The 21,849-nt window shown below is 42.9% G+C and overlaps 1 protein-coding gene across 3 annotated transcripts in view; it reads left to right on the top strand.

Moving 5' to 3' along the window:
* The first annotated feature begins 421 nt into the window (after positions 1 to 421).
* Positions 422 to 21,849, top strand: part of tat.S (tyrosine aminotransferase S homeolog) — a 32,310-nt gene continuing 10,882 nt past the window's right edge. Inside the window, exons 1-5 of one of the 3 annotated variants that reach the window (XM_041561158.1) lie at positions 422 to 652; positions 853 to 1,023; positions 19,039 to 19,149; positions 20,630 to 20,873; positions 21,144 to 21,248. In XM_041561158.1, the coding sequence (XP_041417092.1) occupies positions 19,042 to 19,149; positions 20,630 to 20,873; positions 21,144 to 21,248 (457 nt within the window). In that variant the 5' untranslated portion in view covers positions 422 to 652; positions 853 to 1,023; positions 19,039 to 19,041. Of the gene's footprint in view, positions 653 to 852; positions 1,024 to 10,178; positions 10,349 to 19,038; positions 19,150 to 20,629; positions 20,874 to 21,143; positions 21,249 to 21,849 lie in introns of all 3 variants that reach the window. The other 2 variants (XM_041561159.1, XM_018260536.2) reach the window with 2 other exon arrangements.

The following is a 21,849-nucleotide window of genomic DNA, read 5'->3' on the forward strand; positions in this document are numbered from 1 at the left end:
GAAAGGGGGACTCGATATGCATTTTCAAACATCACAGATTTTTTAATTTAATAAAGGTTTTCACACTATTTCTGCTCTCTGTATGTGTTGCAGCTTCTGGAAAATTGACTTTGGTCTTTTGTGAGTACCCACCTCACGTGGTGAATTTAAATGGTGTGTTCAGCGAATATATACCCCATGGTGTTTAGAAACTAAACCTTTGACTCTAGGAGAAGGACTAGTTTTATTACTTTATCACCTGGTTGTGTGGTCCAAATAATAACAGTCATCCTTAATTTGGAAAACAAAGGTACTGGCCTGGGAGCTGCCTTGACACACCCAAGCCCTAATTAACATTAACAAAGGGTCAAGCTCATCAGAGTCAGCATTGAACAGATCTCTGTAAATATGCATAATCATTCAGAACAGAGACATGGCATGGAGACTTGAATACCCCTTATGTTGAATGGCTAACTTGTAACTAACTGGTATATGCTAGTATCATTGAAATGCACCAATCAGGAGAAACCTCTGGCAACGTCTAGAAGCCAGGTCTTGACTGTATACGGTACATGTAGCTATAGTAGGGCAGAGTGGACACACAGGACCTGGAGAGGACCACATTACCAGAACAGAGGGAACCCTTGCATATTGGATCAGACACCTAACATAGGTATGTTTAGGCTGTGTGTTTCCTAGTGTTAAAGGATTCATGGTGTCCATTAGGTCTGGGGTAATATTTAGGTGGTTGGGCTATTGTGTGTTAGTTTAGTGTGTCTATTTAAGTTAGTGTGTGTCTTTTATTTAATTTATGTGTATGTTATGACAATGACACTATGCTGCAGAGCTGTCCTTATTTTCATAATCTTACAGCTGTAAAAAGATGGCACTGTACTATGGCTAGTACATACATCTAAGTAAAGCTGGCCATAAACACAAAGATCCGATCAGCGAATCCTCGATTCGTACGATTTTCGGGCCGTGTGTGGAGAGTCCCGACAATTTTTTGTCGCAAGGAGATCGGTCGTTTGGTCGACAGGACAGGTAAAAAGATTTCTGTCGGCTGCCAATAATTTCTCTGCGTGTATTGCCGATCGTACAATTTTCAGTGGGAGACTGTCACTAGCTTTGTCAGACATAACTTTCGTATGATTGCTGCAGGGGCAGAACATCGGCTCATCTGTTCTTTTACTACTTTATGTGATTGGAATGGTTAGTGGCAGGTCGGGAGATGGGGCAGTCAGATCGTTTGAGGATTTGAACGATCGGAACGTTGCATCTATGGCCAGTTTTAGTGCTAGTAAAGCAGCATTTTAGAGCTCAGTTCTTTTATTTGCATTCATTTCCAGTCTGCAGCTGGAAGTTTGTTGAGTGTCTATTTTTATGTGAAAGAGTGCTCCATAGGCTTCTAAACACAAAGCACACCACAATTTCCTGATTCTTAAAACACCTTCTTATCCAAATCCAGTAAAAAAAAAAAAGCACAAAAATAAGAGTTTTCAAAAGAAACTACAAAACTAAAGTTTCCACAAAATCAAAACATGTGTTCTCCATGGTAACCTTTATAAAAACACCCATCCCACAGTTACGGTTGCCACCTTTTCTTGGAAAAAAAATACCAGCCTTCCTATATTTTTATGCATGTTCCCTATTAATAATATTGGGATTGTCACGATCGCCGCCCGGAGCAGGACCAGGAGCTCCGGGCGGCGCAGCTACCACTTCCGACGCCGCTCCCAAAATGGCGGCGCCCATGGCCGCCACGTGGGTAGCAGCGCCGGCGCAGAGACACCTGCGCGCAAGTGCGCAGGCGCGAAGATGTCACAACGGCGCGACGGACGCAGGCGCAGCGCGTCGGTCGCAGACGTGCTGACGCCGACGCAAGGGCGCCAAAAAACCCCTTTAAAAGGACGCCTGAGGCGCCAAGATGGCGCCCGAAAATAGGATCTCGTTCCTGAGAAGATTCCTGGGTTTCCTGCTTCTATTCCTGTTATCCCTGAGGATATTCCGGATTGATCTCTTGTTATTGACCCCCTGCCTGGACTTTGGACTCTGTTTGTATTCTGCCTGCCTTGTGACCTGTTGCCTGAATTCCATTACCCCTTCTGTCGAATCCCTGGATACCGCGATCCTGATCCCTCCTGAGGGGCTTCCTCCTAGATCCGGACAACTCCCCCAGAGGGAACTCCCGGTTCCCTGACATTATTTTCAGGCCATGGATTCCACTGAGGAAGCTCAGCCAGATTTCGGCAGGGCCTTTCGGGGCCTGCATTCCCGCATGGAGGCGTATGAAGCCCGGCAGAATTACGTGGGACACACGCTGGAGGCGATCCTGGAAAAGCTCTCCTTGTTGACACCAGCGACCCCCCTGCCGGCACCTCCTCCGCAAGCGGCTGCTGCCATGGCTACCCAGTCCTCCACTTCTGGTCCACATACTCCTGCTCCGCCTCTCTACGATGGCGATCCTCAAGCCTGCCGAGGATTCGTGAATCAGTGCCAGATTCGATTTGCCCTACACCCCACTGAATTTGACTCTGAACGTGCCAAGGTGGGGTTCGTGATTACTCGTCTGGCAGGGAAAGCTCTCGAGTGGGCATCTCCACACTGGGAGAAGCAGTCCCCACTGATGGATGACGCAGAAGCATTTCTCAAAGAATTCCGGATCGTCTTCGATGCTCCCGGCCGGGTGACATTCGCTGCTTCCCGTCTGTTCCAAATCCGCCAAGGGAGTCGCAGTGTAGCGGAGTATGCTATCGAATTCCGTACACTTGCTGCTGAGACTCGTTGGAACAACGACACATACCATACTGCATTTTATAATGGTCTCTCCCTCCGCATCAAAGATGACCTGGTCTCCCGTGAATTACCCACGCAAGTTGAGGACCTCATCGCCTTGGCTGTCAAGGTGGACACTCTTCTGAGAGAGCATCAAACCCTGAGAGATCGTGTCAGGAAGTTTCAACCCATGTTGGCACCCCGCTTCAAGAGGCCTCTCCTGCAGGCTCCTGTCACCCCGCCTGCCCAAGCATCCATTTCTCTCCAGGAGGAACCCATGCAAGTGGGAAGAACTCGCCTCACTGAACAAGAGAGACTCCGCAGACGGATGTCAGGCCTGTGTCTGTATTGTGGCGGACATTCCCACTTCGCCAATGCCTGTCCTGCAAAGGCTAAGAGTTTTGTACCCCGAGGTATGTCTATGGTAACTCATGTAGGGGGCACTACTCAAAAGTCTCGAGATAGGTCTCAGGGGAAGACCCAAGGAAACTCACACAGGTTTCTCCTTCCCTTCCAGATTCGTCTGACTGATAAGACCATCTTCGGGAATGCTTTCATCGATTCCGGAGCCGGGGGTAACTTCATGGACGCTCTCTTTGCTAAGTACATGGGAATTCCCTTATTTCCTTTGCCTTCTCCCATGAGGATCGTCGCCATAGATGATAAACCCCTGGAGTCTGTACTCACGATGACCACTGGCGAACTACTTGTGCAGGTTGGGACCCTGCATAAAGAGAGACTTTCGTTTCTTATTATCTCTTGTCCCGCTGTTCCAGTTGTTTTGGGTCTCTCCTGGCTGCGCCTGCACAATCCCACCATAGACTGGTCCACAGGGCAGGTTTCTCGTTGGAGCCCATTCTGCCTACAGCATTGCCTTCCTGCTAAACCCCTCAAGAAGGTAACTATCTCCTCAACCGAGTTAAAGTCTCTTCCCTCCTGTTATAAAGAATTCTCCGATGTGTTCTGTAAGAAGTCTGCGGAATTCCTTCCTCCACATCGCTCCTACGACTGTCCTGTCGAACTCCTGCCAGGAGCCATGCCCCCCAGAGGCCGCACTTACCCTCTCTCTCCTGCTGAGACTACCGCAATGAAGGAATACATCCAAGAAAATCTCCAGCGGGGGTTTATCCGCCCTTCTACCTCTCCTGCAGGGGCTGGGTTCTTCTTCGTGGAGAAGAAGGACGGAGGCCTTCGGCCATGTATAGACTACCGGGGCCTGAATAAAATCACTGTAAAAAACAGGTACCCTCTGCCCTTGATCGTAGAGCTCTTCGACCAGCTGAAGGGGGCGAAGATATTCTCTAAGTTGGATCTCCGGGGGGCGTACAACCTCATTCGCATCCGTGAGGGTGATGAATGGAAGACGGCTTTCAACACTTGTGACGGGCACTATGAATATCTCGTTATGCCCTTCGGCCTTTGCAATGCCCCTGCCGTCTTCCAGGAGTTTGTTAACGATGTGTTCCGGGATCTCCTAGGAAGGTTCGTAGTCGTGTACCTGGACGACATCCTGATCTTTTCTAAAGACCTAGAAAGCCATCGCTCCCAGGTGAAGGAGGTACTCTCTCGTCTGAGGAAGAACTCTCTCTTCGCCAAGTTGGAGAAGTGCGTCTTCGAGGTGTCCAAGATCCCCTTCCTAGGATACATTATCTCTCCTGAGGGATTTGAGATGGACCCCGTGAAAGTGTCTGCCATCCAGGAGTGGCCTCTCCCGCTGAGTACCAAGGCAATCCAGAGATTTATCGGATTTGCTAACTACTATCGGCAGTTCATCCGGGGGTTCTCTTCCCGCATTGCACCTATCCTGGCCCTCATCCGGAAAGGGGGTAAACCCAGCTTGTGGCCTCCATCTGCCATTGAAGCTTTTCAGTCCTTGAAAGAGGCCTTCACGTCCGCTTCTGTCCTCCGACACCCCAATCCCGAACTACCCTTCTGCATCGAAGTTGATGCTTCTGAAGTCGGAGCCGGAGCCATCCTGTCTCAGAGACACCCCGCTGATGGGAAGTTGCATCCCTGTGCTTATTTCTCCAAGAAGTTCTCGTCCGCAGAGCAGAACTACGATGTCGGGAACCGAGAACTCTTGGCTGTTAAACTTGCCCTTGAAGAGTGGCGTCACCTCCTGGAGGGTTCTCTGATTCCTGTTCAGATTTACACCGATCATAAGAATCTCGAGTTCATCCAGTCCCTCAAGAGGCTAAACCCCAGACAAGCAAGGTGGGCTCTCTTCTTCTCTCGATTTAATTTTATCTTGACTTATCGCCCAGGCTCCAAGAATCAGAAGGCCGATGCCTTGTCTCGTAGCTTCACTCCGGTGGACCGCTCTCCTGAGAGACAAGAGCCAATCATCCCTCCAGTCAAGATTATTGCCTCCCTGTATCCACAGTTTGCCAACCAAATCCTGGCTGGTCAGTCTTCTGCTCCTTCAGATACTCCCATTGGAATGGCATTTGTTCCTCCTGAGCTGCGTCTGCCTATCCTGCAACAGACCCATTGCTCCAGGCAAGCCGGACACCAGGCCCGGACTGATAATATGCCGTTTCGGGCAAATGCCCGAGGGGCCGCTCTCTCCTGTATTCAAGTGGGCCGCCCACTGCCTTATTACATGCGGCGCTGCACTTAAACTCTGCCCCGTTTTTTTTTTGAGGACTGCCCTGCTGCCTTTAAAGCTAAAACTAGTGTCAGACTGAGGGGGTGGGGACAGGAGCACAGGGCCGGCTGATCGCTGACAGCGTAGGAGCAGCTTTTCCTTCCTGCACGTGTCAGGCTGAGGAGGAGGGAGAGGAGCACAGGGCAGGACGATCGCTCAGCATTTAGGACCCAGGAGCAGCTTTTGCTTGGTGCAGACTGTCACAGAGGTTTCCCCATCCTCTTCAATCTGAGACCCGCCTCCTGCCTGTTATTTTCCTCTGCCAGTGAAGAACAAGCGATCGCCAGCACAGCAGAACAGCCAATGAGCTGCAGACACTCATTCGAAATTCCCACCCACTGTTGCACTGTGCTGCACTCCTTCACACTGGTAAAACTGTGTAAGACTAATAGTTTGTGGCTGACTGCTTTCCAGATTCCCCCTCTGCCCTCAAACCCCCCCCCCCCACACACACACCTAAACTATGAGCAGGGAGAATAGTGGTAAGTGGAACTAATGCTTTTTTTTTTTTTACTAAAACTATCTGCCAGTCTTAATTTACTCTCCCCTAAGCATTGCCTTTATCAAGACTCTTGCAGGCATTTGGCTTATTTTTGTTTCTCCCACTGTGACTCCATTAATTATTATATGTATAAATATTATATGTATATTATAAGGGATAATGTACCCCCTACTGTAAATGATAAGGATATTAGAAGTCACTGAGGGGTTGTTCTGTGACCATATAAAGGCACAAGGCTGCAGGCTGAGTTATACAGGGAACTCTGAGTATTACTCATGTATTATAAGGGATAATGTACCCCCTACTGTAAATGATAAGGATATTAGAAGTCACTGAGGGGTTGTTCTGTGACCATATAAAGGCACAAGGCTGCAGGCTGAGTTATACAGGGAACTCTGAGTATCACTCATGTATTATAAGGGATAATGTACCCCCTACTGTAAATGATAAGGATATTAGAAGTCACTGAGGGGTTGTTCTGTGACCATATAAAGGCACAAGGCTGCAGGCTGAGTTATACAGGGAACTCGGAGTATCACTAATGTATTATAAGGAATAATGTACCCCCTACTGTAAATGATAAGGATATTAGAAGTCACTGAGGGGTTCTGTGACCATATAAAGACACAAGGCTGCAGGCTGAGTTATACAGGGAACTCTGAGTATCACTCATGTATTATAAGGGATAATGTACCCCCAACTGTAAATGATAAGGATATTAGAACTCACTAAGGGGTTGTTTGAACATATAATTTATCGCAGTTTTATATTAGATATATGTGTGTATATATATATATATATATATATATAACTTTTCAAGATGGACCAGCACTCCAGTTTGTTCAATCAAACGTGAATATTTATTTGAATAGTCACTCTCGTGTCCAACGTTTCGGCCCACATCTGGGCCTTTATCAAGGGATAATGTACCCCCAACTGTAAATGATAAGGATATTAGAACTCACTAAGGGGTTGTTTGAACATATAATTTATCGCAGTTTTATATTAGATATATGTGTGTATATATATATATATATATATATATATATATATATATATATATATATATATATATATATATATATATATATATATATATATATATATAAAATGTGCATGTGTATAAGCAAAAGACCTGCAAACATTTATGTGTGGGCTGCTTTTTTTTTTTTTGCCAGGGCTGCTTTTTACTCCCAGTCCGACCCTGCCGGACACCCTGGCCCAGCTAAGACTCTTGAACTCTTACGACGCCTGGTCTGGTGGCCTGATATCCGCAAAGATGTGAAGGACTTTGTTGCTGCTTGTAATGTTTGTGCCACATCTAAGTCAAGCCACTCCCGCCCCAGTGGGTTACTACAGCCTTTGCCGGTTCCTTCCCGTCCCTGGACCCACCTGTCCATGGACTTCATTGTCGAACTTCCTCCCTCTTGTGGGAACACTGTGATCTGGGTTGTCATTGATCGATTCTCCAAAATGGCCCATTTCATCCCTCTGAAGAAGTTGCCCTCTGCGGTGGAGTTGTCCCAGCTATTTATCCAGTACATCTTCCGCCTGCATGGTTTCCCCGGTGGAGATCGTCTCCGATAGAGGCACCCAGTTTACTGCCAAATTCTGGCGTTCCCTATGCAAAGACCTGAGAATTGTTCTTCAGTTTTCATCTGCATACCATCCGCAGACGAATGGGGCAGCTGAACGTGTCAACCAAGCCCTGGAACAGTTCCTGAGGAACCACGTATCCCTCTGCCAGGATGACTGGTCTGATCTCCTCCCATGGGCGGAATTCGCTCATAATAATGCTTGTCATTCCTCTACAGGAAGGTCTCCGTTCATGTCGGTGTATGGTCAGCATCCTCAAGCTTTTCCCCAAGACTTTGTGCTATCTGACATCCCGGCTGCTGACGATTCCGCAGCCCATATGTCTGCTATTTGGGCTGCTACCAAGTTGAACCTAGAGAAGAGCGCTCTTGTTCATAAGACTTTCGCGGATCGTCGTCGAAGATCCTCTCCTCCCTACAAGGTGGGTGATAATGTTTGGCTCTCTTCCAGGAATATCCGGTTGAAGATACCATCTCCCAAGTTGGGTCCAAAATTCGTGGGTCCATTTCCCATCTTGGAGATAATCAACCCTGTGGCTGTCAGACTCCAGCTTCCACCAGAGATGAGAATCCCCAACGTGTTCCACGTGTCTCTGGTGAAACCCGCCATCACCAACTGGTTCTCTGGCGGTCAATCTCCTCCTCCTGCCATCTCTGTGGAGGGTCAACTCGAGTACGAGGTGGAGAAAATCCTAGACTCCAGGATCTCCAGAGGGTTCCTTCAGTACCTCATTCAGTGGAGGGGCTTTGGCCCTGAAGAATGCTCCTGGGAAGGACACCGTGATGTTCACGCTCCTTGTCTGGTGAGGGATTTTCACGCCAAGTTTCCCCAGAAGCCTTGTCCCGGTGGTCCTGAGGCCCCCCGTGGGGGGGGGGGTACTGTCACGATCGCCGCCCGGAGCAGGACCAGGAGCTCCGGGCGGCGCAGCTACCACTTCCGACGCCGCTCCCAGAATGGCGGCGCCCATGGCCACCACATGGGTAGCGGCGCCGGCGCAGAGACACCTGTGCGCAAGTGCGCAGGCGCGAAGACGTCACAACGGCGCGACGGACGCAGGCGCAGCGCGTCGGCCGCAGACGTGCTGACGCCAACGCAAGGGCGCCAAAAAACCCCTTTAAAAGGACGCCTGAGGCGCCAAGATGGCGCCCGAAAATAGGATCTCGTTCCTGAGAAGATTCCTGGGTTTCCTGCTTCTATTCCTGTTATCCCTGAGGATATTCCTGATTGATCTCTTGTTATTGACCCCCTGCCTGGACTTTGGACTCTGTTTGTATTCTGCCTGCCTTGTGACCTGTTGCCTGAATTCCTGATCCCTCCTGAGGGGCTTCCTCCTAGATCCGGACAACTCCCCCAGAGGGAACTCCCGGTTCCCTGACAGGGATCAAGCTAAAATACTGGGCAGGTGGCAGTCCATGTACAGGCAAGGGACTTCCAGAAAGATCAGGACTTAGGGCTTTCCAGATAAGGGATCTTTCTGTAATTTAAATCTCCATACCTTACGCTGTATCTACTAAATTTTTTTTTTATATATATCTTAGTTGGGGTCAAGTACAATGTTCTGTTTTATTATTACAGAGAAAAAGGTAATATTTTTTAAAAAATTTAATTATTTGATTACAATTGAGTCTATGGGAGAAAACGTTTCTAAAATGATGAGCTTTTTATATACAGGGGTTTCTGGAGAATGGGTCCTATACAGCATCAGGCCTCCCTCTGTCACCTCCACGGGCCCCCCACCCGAGTGGCAAGCCCTCTACGTCCACCTCCCCCCCCCACCCGGCACATACCTTCTTAGCTCTTCTTCCAGACGTGTTGCAGTTCCACTCAGAATTGGAGTGCTCTACCTTCTCCGATACCTGTTGGGTTCAAGGTGCTATTGCAGTATAGAGACCCAAGCCTGCATAGGGTTAAAAATTAGATCCAAGCACCGTACTCACTGCAGCAGACTGGAGGTTGGACATTTGTGCAAAAGTAGTGTTTTATTAGCTCAAAGTAGACATAAAAAGCAGGCAATGTTTCAGATCCCACTGGGTCCTTTATAAAGCGCCCAGTGGGGTCCGAAACATTGCCTGCTTTTCATGCACGCATTTCCAACCTCCAGTGTGCTGCAGTGAATACGATGCTTCTTCCAGACATGATCGGGGTGAGGGGAAGTCAAGGAGCAGCGCACAGTTTGGGGCAGCCGTGGGGAGCGCGTCTGGCCAGGGCAACCCACCAGGTTTTTGGACAGTGTTTTGCCTGCCCAGCCTGACCCTGGTCCTATACCTGTATTGGTCAAACACCAAAAAATGAAAGCATGTTAAAGTAATTAAAACAATGTGTACTGTTGCATTGCACTGGTAAAACTGGTGTGTTTGCTTCTGAAACGCTTGTTAGCTTGTTATATAAGAATCTGAAAAAGAAAAAAGAACCCCGCATATAACCAAAACATTACATAGTAATCCCTAAATTCAGGTGTATTCCCTTATCGGTAATGGACAATAAATGAATTAAAGAGGAGTGAGTGCCAATTAGGGCGTGTATCAATTTCTTTTCCTAACAAACATATATTTAAATAAATGAATCCATAGGCTTCAGAACCGGGGGGCCACAGGGTCCGTGGCCCCCCCAGAATTTTCCTCCTCCAGTTTGAAACCATTTTTTTTTTTACAGTTTTTCTTTTGCCTTTTTTCTTTTAAGCCGGTGCGTGTCTGGGCTGTCTCCCTTACCTGGCCTCTCCACTTCGATTTTGCACCACCCCCTAGAAACCGGTAGTGGAAGTGGCCAGCGACGGAAAGGAAGCCCCGCCTTTTGCACGGCTACTGTCCGGAAGAGAAGCAAGCATCGCGTTGGCGCCTGTGAGTAAGCTGGTGCGTATCTGGGCTGGCTCCCTTACCCAGCTAGTCCACTTTCATTTTGCACCACCCCCTCCAAGCCGATAAAGTTGAAGTGGCCAGCGAATGAAAGGAAGCTCCGCCTGCCGCACAGCTGCAGTCCGGAAGAGAAGCGAGCATCGTGTTAGCGTCTGTCAGGAGTAAGGAGTACATAGGAATACACAGATAGGCCTGCACATGCGTTCCATACAGTGCAAATAGAGCGCAGTATCCAAAGTTGTCTCTGTGCAGCGCAAATCGGCAAAATGCAGCTTCGCCTCTCATCCCTCTCATGCATCTTACAGTACAATACTCGTCATTGCATGTGATTATTTTAATGGTAAATAATGCTATCTAAAGAAAAATCCCTTATATATTTGTGAAACGTGAAGATGCATGCATCTTCCATTGTAACAGATATATCTTATACCTGGACTCTGATATACACGTATTGGCACAATTTAAATGGAAATACTGTGCTAAGGTCTCAATCCCTGGCCCTAACTTATTGTAAATGTATTATAATGTAATCGCAGGCGACAGGAATAAAAGGAACAGCAGACAACTAGAACCGTGTTTACCCCAGGCAAATCTATGTCAAGGAATCTATAGCAAATCTATTTTAATAGCTTTATGCATTTCTTAATGGTGTGGTTCACCTTTAAGTTCACTTTCAGTATGTTATAGAATGGCCAATTCTAAGCAACTTCCTTATTTATTTTTTATAGTTTTTTAATTATTTGCCTTTTTCTTCTGTCTCTTTCCAACTTCCAAAGGGGGGTCACTGACCCCATTTAAAAAGCAAATGCTCTGTAAGGCTGCAAATGTATTGATACTACTTTTTAAGTACTACATTTTCTATTCTCTCTTATTCATATTCTAGTCTATTATTCAAATCAATGCATTGTTGCTAGGGTAATTTGAATCCTAGCGACCAGATTGAATTTGCAAACTGGAGAGCTGATGAATAAAAAGCTAAATAACTCAAAAAACATAAATAATAAAAGATGTAAACTAATTGCAAATTGTCTCAGAATACTATTCTGTACATCATACTAAAAGTATTCTCAAAAGTGAACAACCCCTTTAACACCCATTGGTGAGGGTGAGTGGCTGATCATTGCCAATTTGTCAATGTGCTCATCTACTTTTCTCTTCTGCTTCTATGGGTTCTGTGGGGTATTTATACATAGAGTTGCCCCTTTGCCAACCTGCTATGGGTTCTGGGGAGTTTTATACATGGAATTGCCATGGTACCATCCTGTCATGAATTCTGGGGGTATTTATACTGTACATGGAATTGCACTGTGCCATCCTACTATGAATTCTGGGGGTATTTATACATGGAATTGCCCCTTTGCCATCCTATGAATTCTGGGGGTTTTATACATGGAATTGCCATGGTGCTATCCTGCCATGAATTCTGGGGGCATTTATACATGGAATTGCCCCTTTGCCATCCTATGAATTCTGGGGGTATTTATACATGGAATTGCCCCTTTGCCATCCTATGAAATCTGGGGGTTTTATACATGGAATTGCCATGGTGCTATCCTGCCATGAATTCTGGGGGCATTTATACATGGAATTGCCCCTTTGCCATCCTATGAATTCTGGGGGTATTTATACATGGAATTGCCCCTTTGCCATCCTATGAAATCTGGGGGTTTTATACATGGAATTGCCATGGTGCTATCCTGACATGAATTCTGGGGGCATTTATACATGGAATTGCCCCTTTGCCATCCTATGAATTCTGGGGGTATTTATACATGGAATTGCCCCTTTGCCATCCTATGAATTCTGGGGGTTTTATACATGGAATTGCCATGGTGCTATCCTGCCATGAATTCTGGGGGCATTTATACATGGAATTGCCACTGTGACATCTTGATATAAGTTCTGGGGTTATTTATATTTGGAATTGCCACTGTCCCAACTTGATATAAATGCTGGGGGTATTTATACATGGAATTGCCATTCTACTATGAATGCTGGGGTTATTTATAAATTAAATTGCAATTATGCTGTGAATTCTGGGGGATTTATAAATTAAGTTGCCATTCTGCTATGAGATCTAGGGGTATTTATACATGGAATTTCTACTGTGCCATCCTGCTTTCTGGGTGGGGGGGGGGGCATAGAGAAAATACAGAGTTAAAGATCTTAGTACAAAGTTAATCCAGAAAATGGTCTAATTGCATCTTGGAGTCAGGAAGACATTTTTTGAAGCAAGTTGGATAAGCTTTAGAAGGGGCTGTTCTCCTTCCTTTGTATCAGCTAGAAGTTAGACAGGTTTTAAAAAGGCTAGACGTGTCTTTTTTCAACCTAAATTACTATGTTTATATATAATTATTATGCTGATGCTGTGGGATTGGAAAATTTGTACAACTGCCCCATAATAATATAACATTGCTGTCTGACTAGCAGAAAAGGTATCCATGTAGTGAGAGATTTTTCACATTACTAATGCAGTCACTTCATGGCTTTCCCTACTACAGGTTACACACTGCTCCAGGCCTACAGTTCCTCATACCTTGCATTTTGGCAGAGCAATAGCGTGAGGCAGTGCAAAGGGAGGTGCTACAACTTGGGAGAGTGCCTGTGCTCACTGATTCTTACTATATAATGCATTCTTGTACTTTTTTATTATGCTTGGCCTGTCAGTATTCTCTATATCTTACTGCTTGTGTGGCCGTTGTCCATTGTTCTATATGTATGTATTTGGTGTGCCAGTGCCTCGGCTTCTTACTATATAATGTTCTTTATAGTGCTTGTGGTGCCTTCTCTATATTATGTTCTTGGGAGATCAGTACCTACTGCTCCTTTATGTCTTTTTAGTACCCTGTAGTCTCTGCATGTAATGTACTTTAGGTGCCAGAATCTTTTTCCCCCTTTACCCCATAATGCACTTGTAGTGCAGCATTCACAGCTCTCAGTTAAAATTGTACATGTGGTGTTATTACCCCCTTCCTGCAGTGCCAGACTTTAAGCAAATTTTGCCGCCACTGCTATGGTTTGATTTTCCTGTAAATTCAGTGAAAGCACACAGGAAAGGGGGTGGAGTCCAAAAGGAGTGACCAAAAATGGGCGTGGCCAAATTTTTGCCGCCGCGCATAAAAATGAATGCTCCAAGCATTTAATAGTGGATCTATACTTTATCACTCCAATTAATCACAATAAATTATTATGGTGCAGTTCATAAGTGAATAAAGTGCTAGTGTGATAAATAGGAAGGATTACTTAAAAGTTCATTCAATATCTAAAAACATAATTATCAGGGCCGGAACTAGGGGTAGGCAGAGTAGGCGCCCGCCTCTTTAAATTTTAAACTCCTTGTTCCCCAATGCGGCTGCCCCAGGCCCCCAGCAGAGTTCCGCTCTGCTTTCCACCCTCCCCGAGACCCAGCCAGTCTCTTACTGGATTCTTTAGAGGCAGCAGGCCAGCAGCGCACGTAATGCGCAATTGCGCATCCAACCAATGATGCGCCTGCAGCAAGAGAGGCGTGCCGGCGTGTGCGGTGATGTTAGGAGGGAGCTGTGCGTCTGTGTGGTGATCAGGTGACCTAGCCTGGCGCATCGTGCGGGTGCGGCGTTCTTTGCTCTCTCCTCTGAGGCTCTGACTCCTCCTGACTGAAACTGTGGGTGGCTGCTTGCAGTGCCTGGTGACTGATCTGCTGCTGCTTGTATTGGAGTTGGAGCTGTTTGGCACACAACAGGTACAGACTTGGGGGGGCTGGGGGGGGCAATGCATTTTTTGGCGCAACAGGTACAGACTTAGAGGGGCTGGTGGGCAATGCATTTTTTGGCACAACAGGTACAGACTTCGGGGGGAGCAATATTTTGGGTGCTGCTGGTTGGCACAGGTACACATTGGGGGCAATATTTTGGGTGCTGCTGGCTGATACAGGTACAGATTGGGGCAATATTTTGGGTGCTGCTGGTTGGTACAGGTACACATTGGGGGCAATATTTTAGGTGTTGCTGGCTGGCACAGTTGTGTTAAAAGTAAAATGTTGTGGATATTCTAGTATTTGCACTTTGTTTAACAGGATAAAATTATCCTACTGTTTTGGTTTTTATGATATTTTTTTAGTGTACTTAATTTTTGTTTGTTAACATTACATATTTATATATAAAAAAATGTAATTCATTAATGTGTTGTAAGGTTTCTTTATTAAAAAAAACTGTAAGTAATTAGGTGGTAAATGGTCCTACAGAACGGGGGGGGGGGGGCGCTGATTGAAGTTCTTGCCTAGGGTGCCAAACTACCTTGGCCCGGCTCTGATAATTATATTTATAATGACCAAAAGTGAGGGCGAGTTGTTAAACACAAAACATGGCTCAAATCCATAAAAAAAGAATTAATAGGAAAATTGGAAAAAATGGATAGAGGGTGGAGTTGTCCCAAAAGCTAACTGCCTGATCGTTTTCTAAGGCCTGGGACACCACAAAGTAGGAGGCAGGACAGGGTAACCGGGACTGTGGCCTTGTTGTATTTGCTTGCCCTAAACATGCATGCACATTTGTTTAACTAAGATGGCACCCGTGATGGACATTTTCAAGCAATCAGAAGAAGGGGCCAACAAGAAATAACGTAGGAATTTAAAAAAAAAGTTTAAATGGTACTTTAACATAATGAAGATTTAAATTATAGCCTTTCCATGTCCTTTAAAACGAGACGCCGGCGCCGTTTCGCGAATTTTTCGCCGTTTCGCGAATTTCGTGCGAAATTCGCGAATTTTTCGGCGAAGCGAAACGGCGCAAATTCGCCCATCACTTAATTAATAAGTGATTAAATTGATAGTTATATGCAGAGGTCTGAATAGATAATTGTAAAAACTGAAAATGAATTTCAGGTGTATTACCTTTTCGGTAATGGATAATAAATGAATTAAAGAGGAGTGAGTGCCAATTGGGGCGTGTATCAATTCCTTATCCTAACAAATGTATTATATTTAAATAAATTAATCAACTAAAGAGTCAATTGATTTAAAATGTGTGCTAATCAATAAATAAAGTAGGATCCAATAAGTTAGTTACAAAAAATAGCACTTTATTCACTTATGAACTGCACCATAATAATTTATTGTGATTAATTGGAGTGATAAAGTATAGATCCACTATTAAATGCTTGGAGCATTGATTTTTTTAACTAACACACTCTTTAATTCATTTATTGTCCATTACCGATAAGGTAATGCGCCTGAATTTAGGGATTACTACGTAATCTTTTTGGTTATATGCAGGGTTCTTTTTTCTTTTTCAGTTTTTTACAATTATCTATTCTGACAACTGTCAGACCTCTATATATAACTATCAATTTAATCATTTATTAATTAAGAGGTTCCGTATTCTTCTTTTTTCTTCATAAGATTGTTATATAAGGTTATGAACATAATATATTATAATATTATATAGTTTTCAAATAAAAATAGCAAATCATATACAGGTATAGTGTCTTTTAACACAGATGCAGGTTATTATCTTTTGCTTTATACTTCTCTCCTTTATTATATTACTTTAGTATTATTCCTTTAAAATATTTATGTTGTGTTTTTACTCCATACAGTGCGTAGTGTTCCTCCAACTGTACTATATTTCCAGGAATCTTTTGCTAGACAAACATATTTTAAAGTCACTGACCTTTTATGATGTTTACTGAACACCAGGCAGTGGGAGTAAGGGCTGTTCCCTTTAAAGTTGTTAAGGGATGATGTCTTCAATCCCAGTCAACAAAGTGATGCTTAGTCATTGTACTGTTAAAAGGGATGTTTACTAATACAAGAAAAGTAATGTATAAGACAGCAAAAGGGGCAAGAATGTAGAGGGTCCAATGGGGGTCCTGCAGGACAGCTGACCATATATTAGTGTAATTTGGCCATTATTATTATTACTATTATTCTTTATTTATATAAAACTTTAAAGGACATGGAAAGGCTATAATTTAAATCTTCATTAAGTTAAAGTACCATTTAAACTTTTTTTTTCCTACGTTATTTCTTGGATGGCCCCTTCTTCTAATTGCTTAAAAATGTCCATCACGGGTGCAATCTTATTTAAACAAATGTGCATGCAAGGATATTTGGCACTTTGGCTGGAGTGTGTCGCACAATCTCGTGCACACATTATTATTATATGCACAAGTTGTAAGATGAAGGGGGCAGCAATGTAGGAAAAAACGCAAACTGATCAGGTCAATGTAGTACAGATAATAAATTATTGCTGATTAGTCCATTCATCTTTTTACCAGTTTTGCACCTGCCCATAGCAACTGTTATAGTTGGTTGCCGGCACAGTGTATGGGAACATGGCTACACAAAGCAATTAATTATATCCTTTAATGTTCCACAGCACATTACAGAAATTGCACATCATTTACATACTGTGCCCCTAGTGGATCTTACATTCTAATGTCCCTATAAAATCCACTTGTAGACTATGGTCAATTTTATCAGGAACCAATTCATGGAAACCGGAGCACTTATATTAAGCCTGTTCGGGGCGGCGCGGGTCTTTAAATGGAACCCGTATGTTGGGCTCAGGCGGGCACGGGTTGAGGGAGGGCTTGTGACTGCGGGTAGGGGCCCTCACATCACTAAAATGGACTACTGGGCAGATAGCTCTTGGAGAGTGCAAGCAACAGTCATCATCATCACCATCATTTATTTATAAGGCTTCATCAAGTTACAGTACGGATTGATTACATTCATTTATAACAAATATAGGGATGTTACAATAATTTAATAAACAAGAATTACAGAGTAGATATAGGATCAGAGGGCCCTACTTGCTAGAGATTACAATCATTCTAAAGGGTCATGGTACTCTATGTAATAATAGTCATTAATGGGAAGAAACTAAATACGTACATGTCACAGTGTAACATTCTTCATTAGACACTTTTTGCATTGCAAACTTTAATGGGCAGATTTATCAAGGGTCGAAGTGAATTCGAGGGAATTTTCGAAGTAAAAAAATTTGAAATTCAAAGTAATTTTTGGATACTTCGGCCATCAAATGGAATACTACGACTTCAAATTTACATCGAATTTGATTCGAAGTAAAATAGTTCGAATATTCGAATATTCAAAAATAGAAGTACTGTCTCTTTAAAAAAACTTCGACTTCAATAGTTCGCCAAATCAAACCTGCCGAAGTTCTATGTTAACCTACGGGGGACCTTCTAATGCATTTATTTTACGTTTTTTGAAGTCGAAGAAAAATCATTCAATCGATCGCTGAAATCCTTCAAATCGTTCGATTCGTACTTCGAATTGGATATTTGAATTCAAAGTATTTAAATTCGATGGTCGGATTTCGAAGTATTTTAGTATTTTTTGACACTTGATGAATCTGCCCCTAAAGGTGCATGGTACATTTTTAAGGCCTGCTTAAGTGTGAGCTATACTATTGGCACAAACAACTTTTTCAGTAGGAAGCTTTATTTAAAGGAAAATTGTAGGCACAGACCAATTATTTTTCACATGTAAAGTATATCAAGTAACTTTTATTACATTCTCCTGAATGCATGGGTCCCAAAAACCATTAGTCATGTCACTTTAAAGCTCTGGACAACTGAATGTGACAACTATTTTGTTCACAATTGAAGCATTTTTTTTATTTTTCTGAAACTTGAATACACAAATTAGGTTTTGGATTGGTTTTGGCTTAAAAACAGTAGTCCCACCCTATTTTACAACTGGCTTTCTAGATCCAGACTTAGAAACACAGCATGGGTCTCCAAAACAGGATATCTGAAATATAATACACTATTCTACAGATTCCTGTAACGTATATAGAAATAAATATTTGCCACAAAACTGTGTTAATAAATCATAAATGCAGATACAGCCCTGCCAGGGTATGTAATAAATTGATGCAGCAGTCCTATTTGCAAACACAGATGAAAAAATTGTGTTTTTAGAAATCAAACCCTGATATGTTGTCTGCTCGTTTGATCCAATAAAACACCAGGGGGCTTATTCGGAATTCAGAGGGAGTTCTCTCCTGACTCACTGTTTTGAGCTTCAAATGCCATCTCTATGGGGGAGTTGAACTCTGTGACAGTGATAACACCCATTCCAATAATTTTAACAATTTTAACAAAGTTTTAACAAACTGCAATTGCCGATTGATGATTTAGATAGATAAGAAATTAAATAAATTCTTTGGTTTCTTTTTGTTTTTTTAAACAGTACCAGGTTTTCCATGTTTGCAAATATAAGTATTGAATCAATTCCTTTCTGGAAATGCCTGTGGCTGATTTATCTAAAAGAGTGGCGGAGATGGGAATGATTAGACGTTACACTTTTAACACATAATTATACTGTATTAATTCAAACTCATAAATGGACTACTTACTGAATAGCTCATGCCAATGCGTTAAAGCAATTGGGCATTTGGTTTGACTGCATGTGGTATAATGGTGTATACATTTAATGTACATTTAAACTACAATATTTGCAATATGAAGAAAAATGTGATTCTTTGCTTTCGACTTCATTACAGTATCTACACGTTACAAACTGGGAATGCAAAGGTTAAATCAAATGCTTTCCAAATCAGTTCAATATGGTGCAAAAACTAAAAGGAGGGGTGTTAGTCACAGAACACTGCCTTTCTTTTCAACCAATAGATTCCCTGCTTTAGGTTCAACTCCCATTTTTGGAACTATTTTATTGACAGGCAATGTCTGACTCGTCAATGCTTTTGGTCAGCTGCATAGAGGAATCCAAGAAAGATAACAGAAATCCTGCACTTCAAGCTAAATTATCCCTGCTCAATAACAAAAAACATGTAAGTGATGCATCTGTCTGTGACCATCTTGTTAAACTAAGGAAAATTGCAGAAATATTTTTTGTACAATATGTTTATCCTTAATATGTGAGTTGTGATTGTAGATTTTGTAAGCGTGAGAAAAACAAGTTAGATCTTTTTCTGGGGTTTTCTGGAGAAAGGGGTCTTTCTGTAGTTTGGATCTCCATACTATAAAGCCACTAAAAATCCTTTAAACATGAATTAAACCCAATAAGATTACTTTGCCTCAAGTAAGGATTAATTATATTTTAATTGGGATCAACTCCAAAGTTACTGTTTTATTGTTAAAGAGAAAAGGGAATTATTACAAAAATATATAAATAATTTAGGATAGGATAATTTTCTAATAATGGATTCCATACTTGCACGTGTATGAGCTATATACAGTATATGATACAGTGTGTCAATATACAGTACAAGGTATACATATGCCATTTAAATGCCAGTAAACTTTATGCATAGCAGATAGGGAATAAGATAAAACCTTTTAAAGAGAACAGGTACATTTATTAGAGATCATTAAGGGGCAGATTTATCAAGGGTCGAGTGTAAAATACTTCGTAATTCGACCATCGAATTAAAATACTTAGAAATCTTTAGATCGAACGATTTAAGGCTAAGGCCACACTAGGCGATAGCGCCGCGATTTGACTCGCGGCGACTTTTCGCCGCGACTTTTAAGCCGCAATCGCTGGGGAAACTTTTGCGCTCTATGGGGAATCGCCAGCGTAAAAACACACGCGGCGATCTTTTTTCTATTGTCGCTCGAAATCGCCTAGCGAGGCAATTTCGAGCGACAGTAGAGAAAAGATCACCGCGTGTGTTTTTACGCTGGCGATTTTTCGCGATTCCCCATAGACGCCAGTGCAAAAGTTTCCCCAGCGATTGCGGCTTAAAAGTCGCGGCGAAAAGTCGCGGCGAGTCAAATCGCGGCGCTATCGCCTAGTGTGGCCTTAGCCTTAGCGTATGATCGAACAATTTTACTTTAATGTGTAAAGACTTAGAAAATGGTTGTAGAAGGTCCCCATAGGCTAACATCGCACTTTGGCAGGTTTAACTTGGCGAAGTATTGAAGTCGTAGTTTTTTAAACATTACTTTGATTATCGAATGGTCGAATATTCAAACGATTTTTACTTCGAATTCGAAGTAAATTCGAAGTCGTAGTATCCTATTCGTTGGGCGAAGTATCCAAAAAATTACTTTGAATTTTGAATTTTTTTAGTTCGAAAATTCCCTCGAATTCACCTCGACCCTTGATAAATCTGCCCCTAAGCCAATTTAGCCTCTGCCCACCGGATTGTACTCATACAATATGGAAACTTATATAAAATCATAATCTTGTTATTATTAATATTGTTATTAATTATATTATTAATTGTGACTGTGGTTACCAACTTACAAGACTTGTGTTCATGTTGTCCTTACACTTGTTTCTCTGTGTTGTTTTGTTGATTCCAGTTGAAAATGCAGACAAACGCTTACCTAATCCAGGTGAATGGATCTGTAACTCATCCGAAGGTCCTCGATGTTCATGTGAATATCCAGAGGCCCAATACTGTTGAGAGAATTAAAAGCCAAAAGCCGAGATGGACAGTACGTGCATCAGAGATGTCAAAGAAAACTTTTAATCCCATCAGAGCCATTGTGGATAACATGACAGCCATACCCAACCCTGACAAACCAATGATTGCTTTGTCTATAGGTCAGTAGCACTCAGTTATTCCTATTGTAACATATATGCTTGACATTTAGTCTATAGTTCACTAGGCAGTGTACTGAGGTTTTTTTGCTCCATAATAGGATGCCAGCAGGCATTAACACACTATTGGAAATATTACTTGTTGTGCTGATAATACAAACTTGATGTCCACATTTATGGATCACAGCCATCTGTATATACTCTAGATTCTGTGTTATATTTGTTATAAAATGTATGAACAGCTGAACCTGAAGAAATGTTTTACCCTTCTAGGAGACCCCACAGTATTTGGGAACCTTCCTACCGATGATGCAGTAAACAAGGCCATGAAAGAAGCTATTGACTCAAAGAAATACAATGGTTACGCTCCAAGTATAGGTAAATATATTGCTGCCTTGCATCTGTCTCTGTTTGGCAAACTTTGACTCATATATCAGTAAACATATACAATGGAAAAGCAATGCTTTTTAACTTTTAGCCCCTTACAGACTTCAAATGTGTGATTAACTCTCTAAACTCCATGGTAATAGACAAGATTCACAAGTGCAAAGATCACCTGGTACACTAACCTTTAGAAATAATTAAAGGAAAAAAATGGTCACAATTGAACCATAAATATTATTGCTCAGGTGATACATCAACGTCTATAAATTGAAAACGTAATAGTAATGTCATAGAAGACATTAGCTCCCGTTTCAACATCCACATTTCAAGTTGCAGAAGGTGGGCAAGGGGCGGGATGTAAACCCCGGATTAACTTTAATTATTTTGAATCTATTCCCAGCAAAATATTTGTTTCTGTACCATAACCACAGCCCCATAAGTCAAACCAAACTGTGTTACCTTATGTTGTGACGTCTTGTGCCAATGCTTTCCCAGACACAGGAGGAAAGATTTACCTGTTGTAAGTTGTTTCTGTACAAGAAATAATGTGCACAAGAATGTGTACGAATGGGCTGTTTTTATTATAGATAACAGA

This window comes from Xenopus laevis, chromosome 4S (assembly GCF_017654675.1).
Source record: "Xenopus laevis strain J_2021 chromosome 4S, Xenopus_laevis_v10.1, whole genome shotgun sequence".
NCBI lineage: Eukaryota > Metazoa > Chordata > Amphibia > Anura > Pipidae > Xenopus > Xenopus laevis.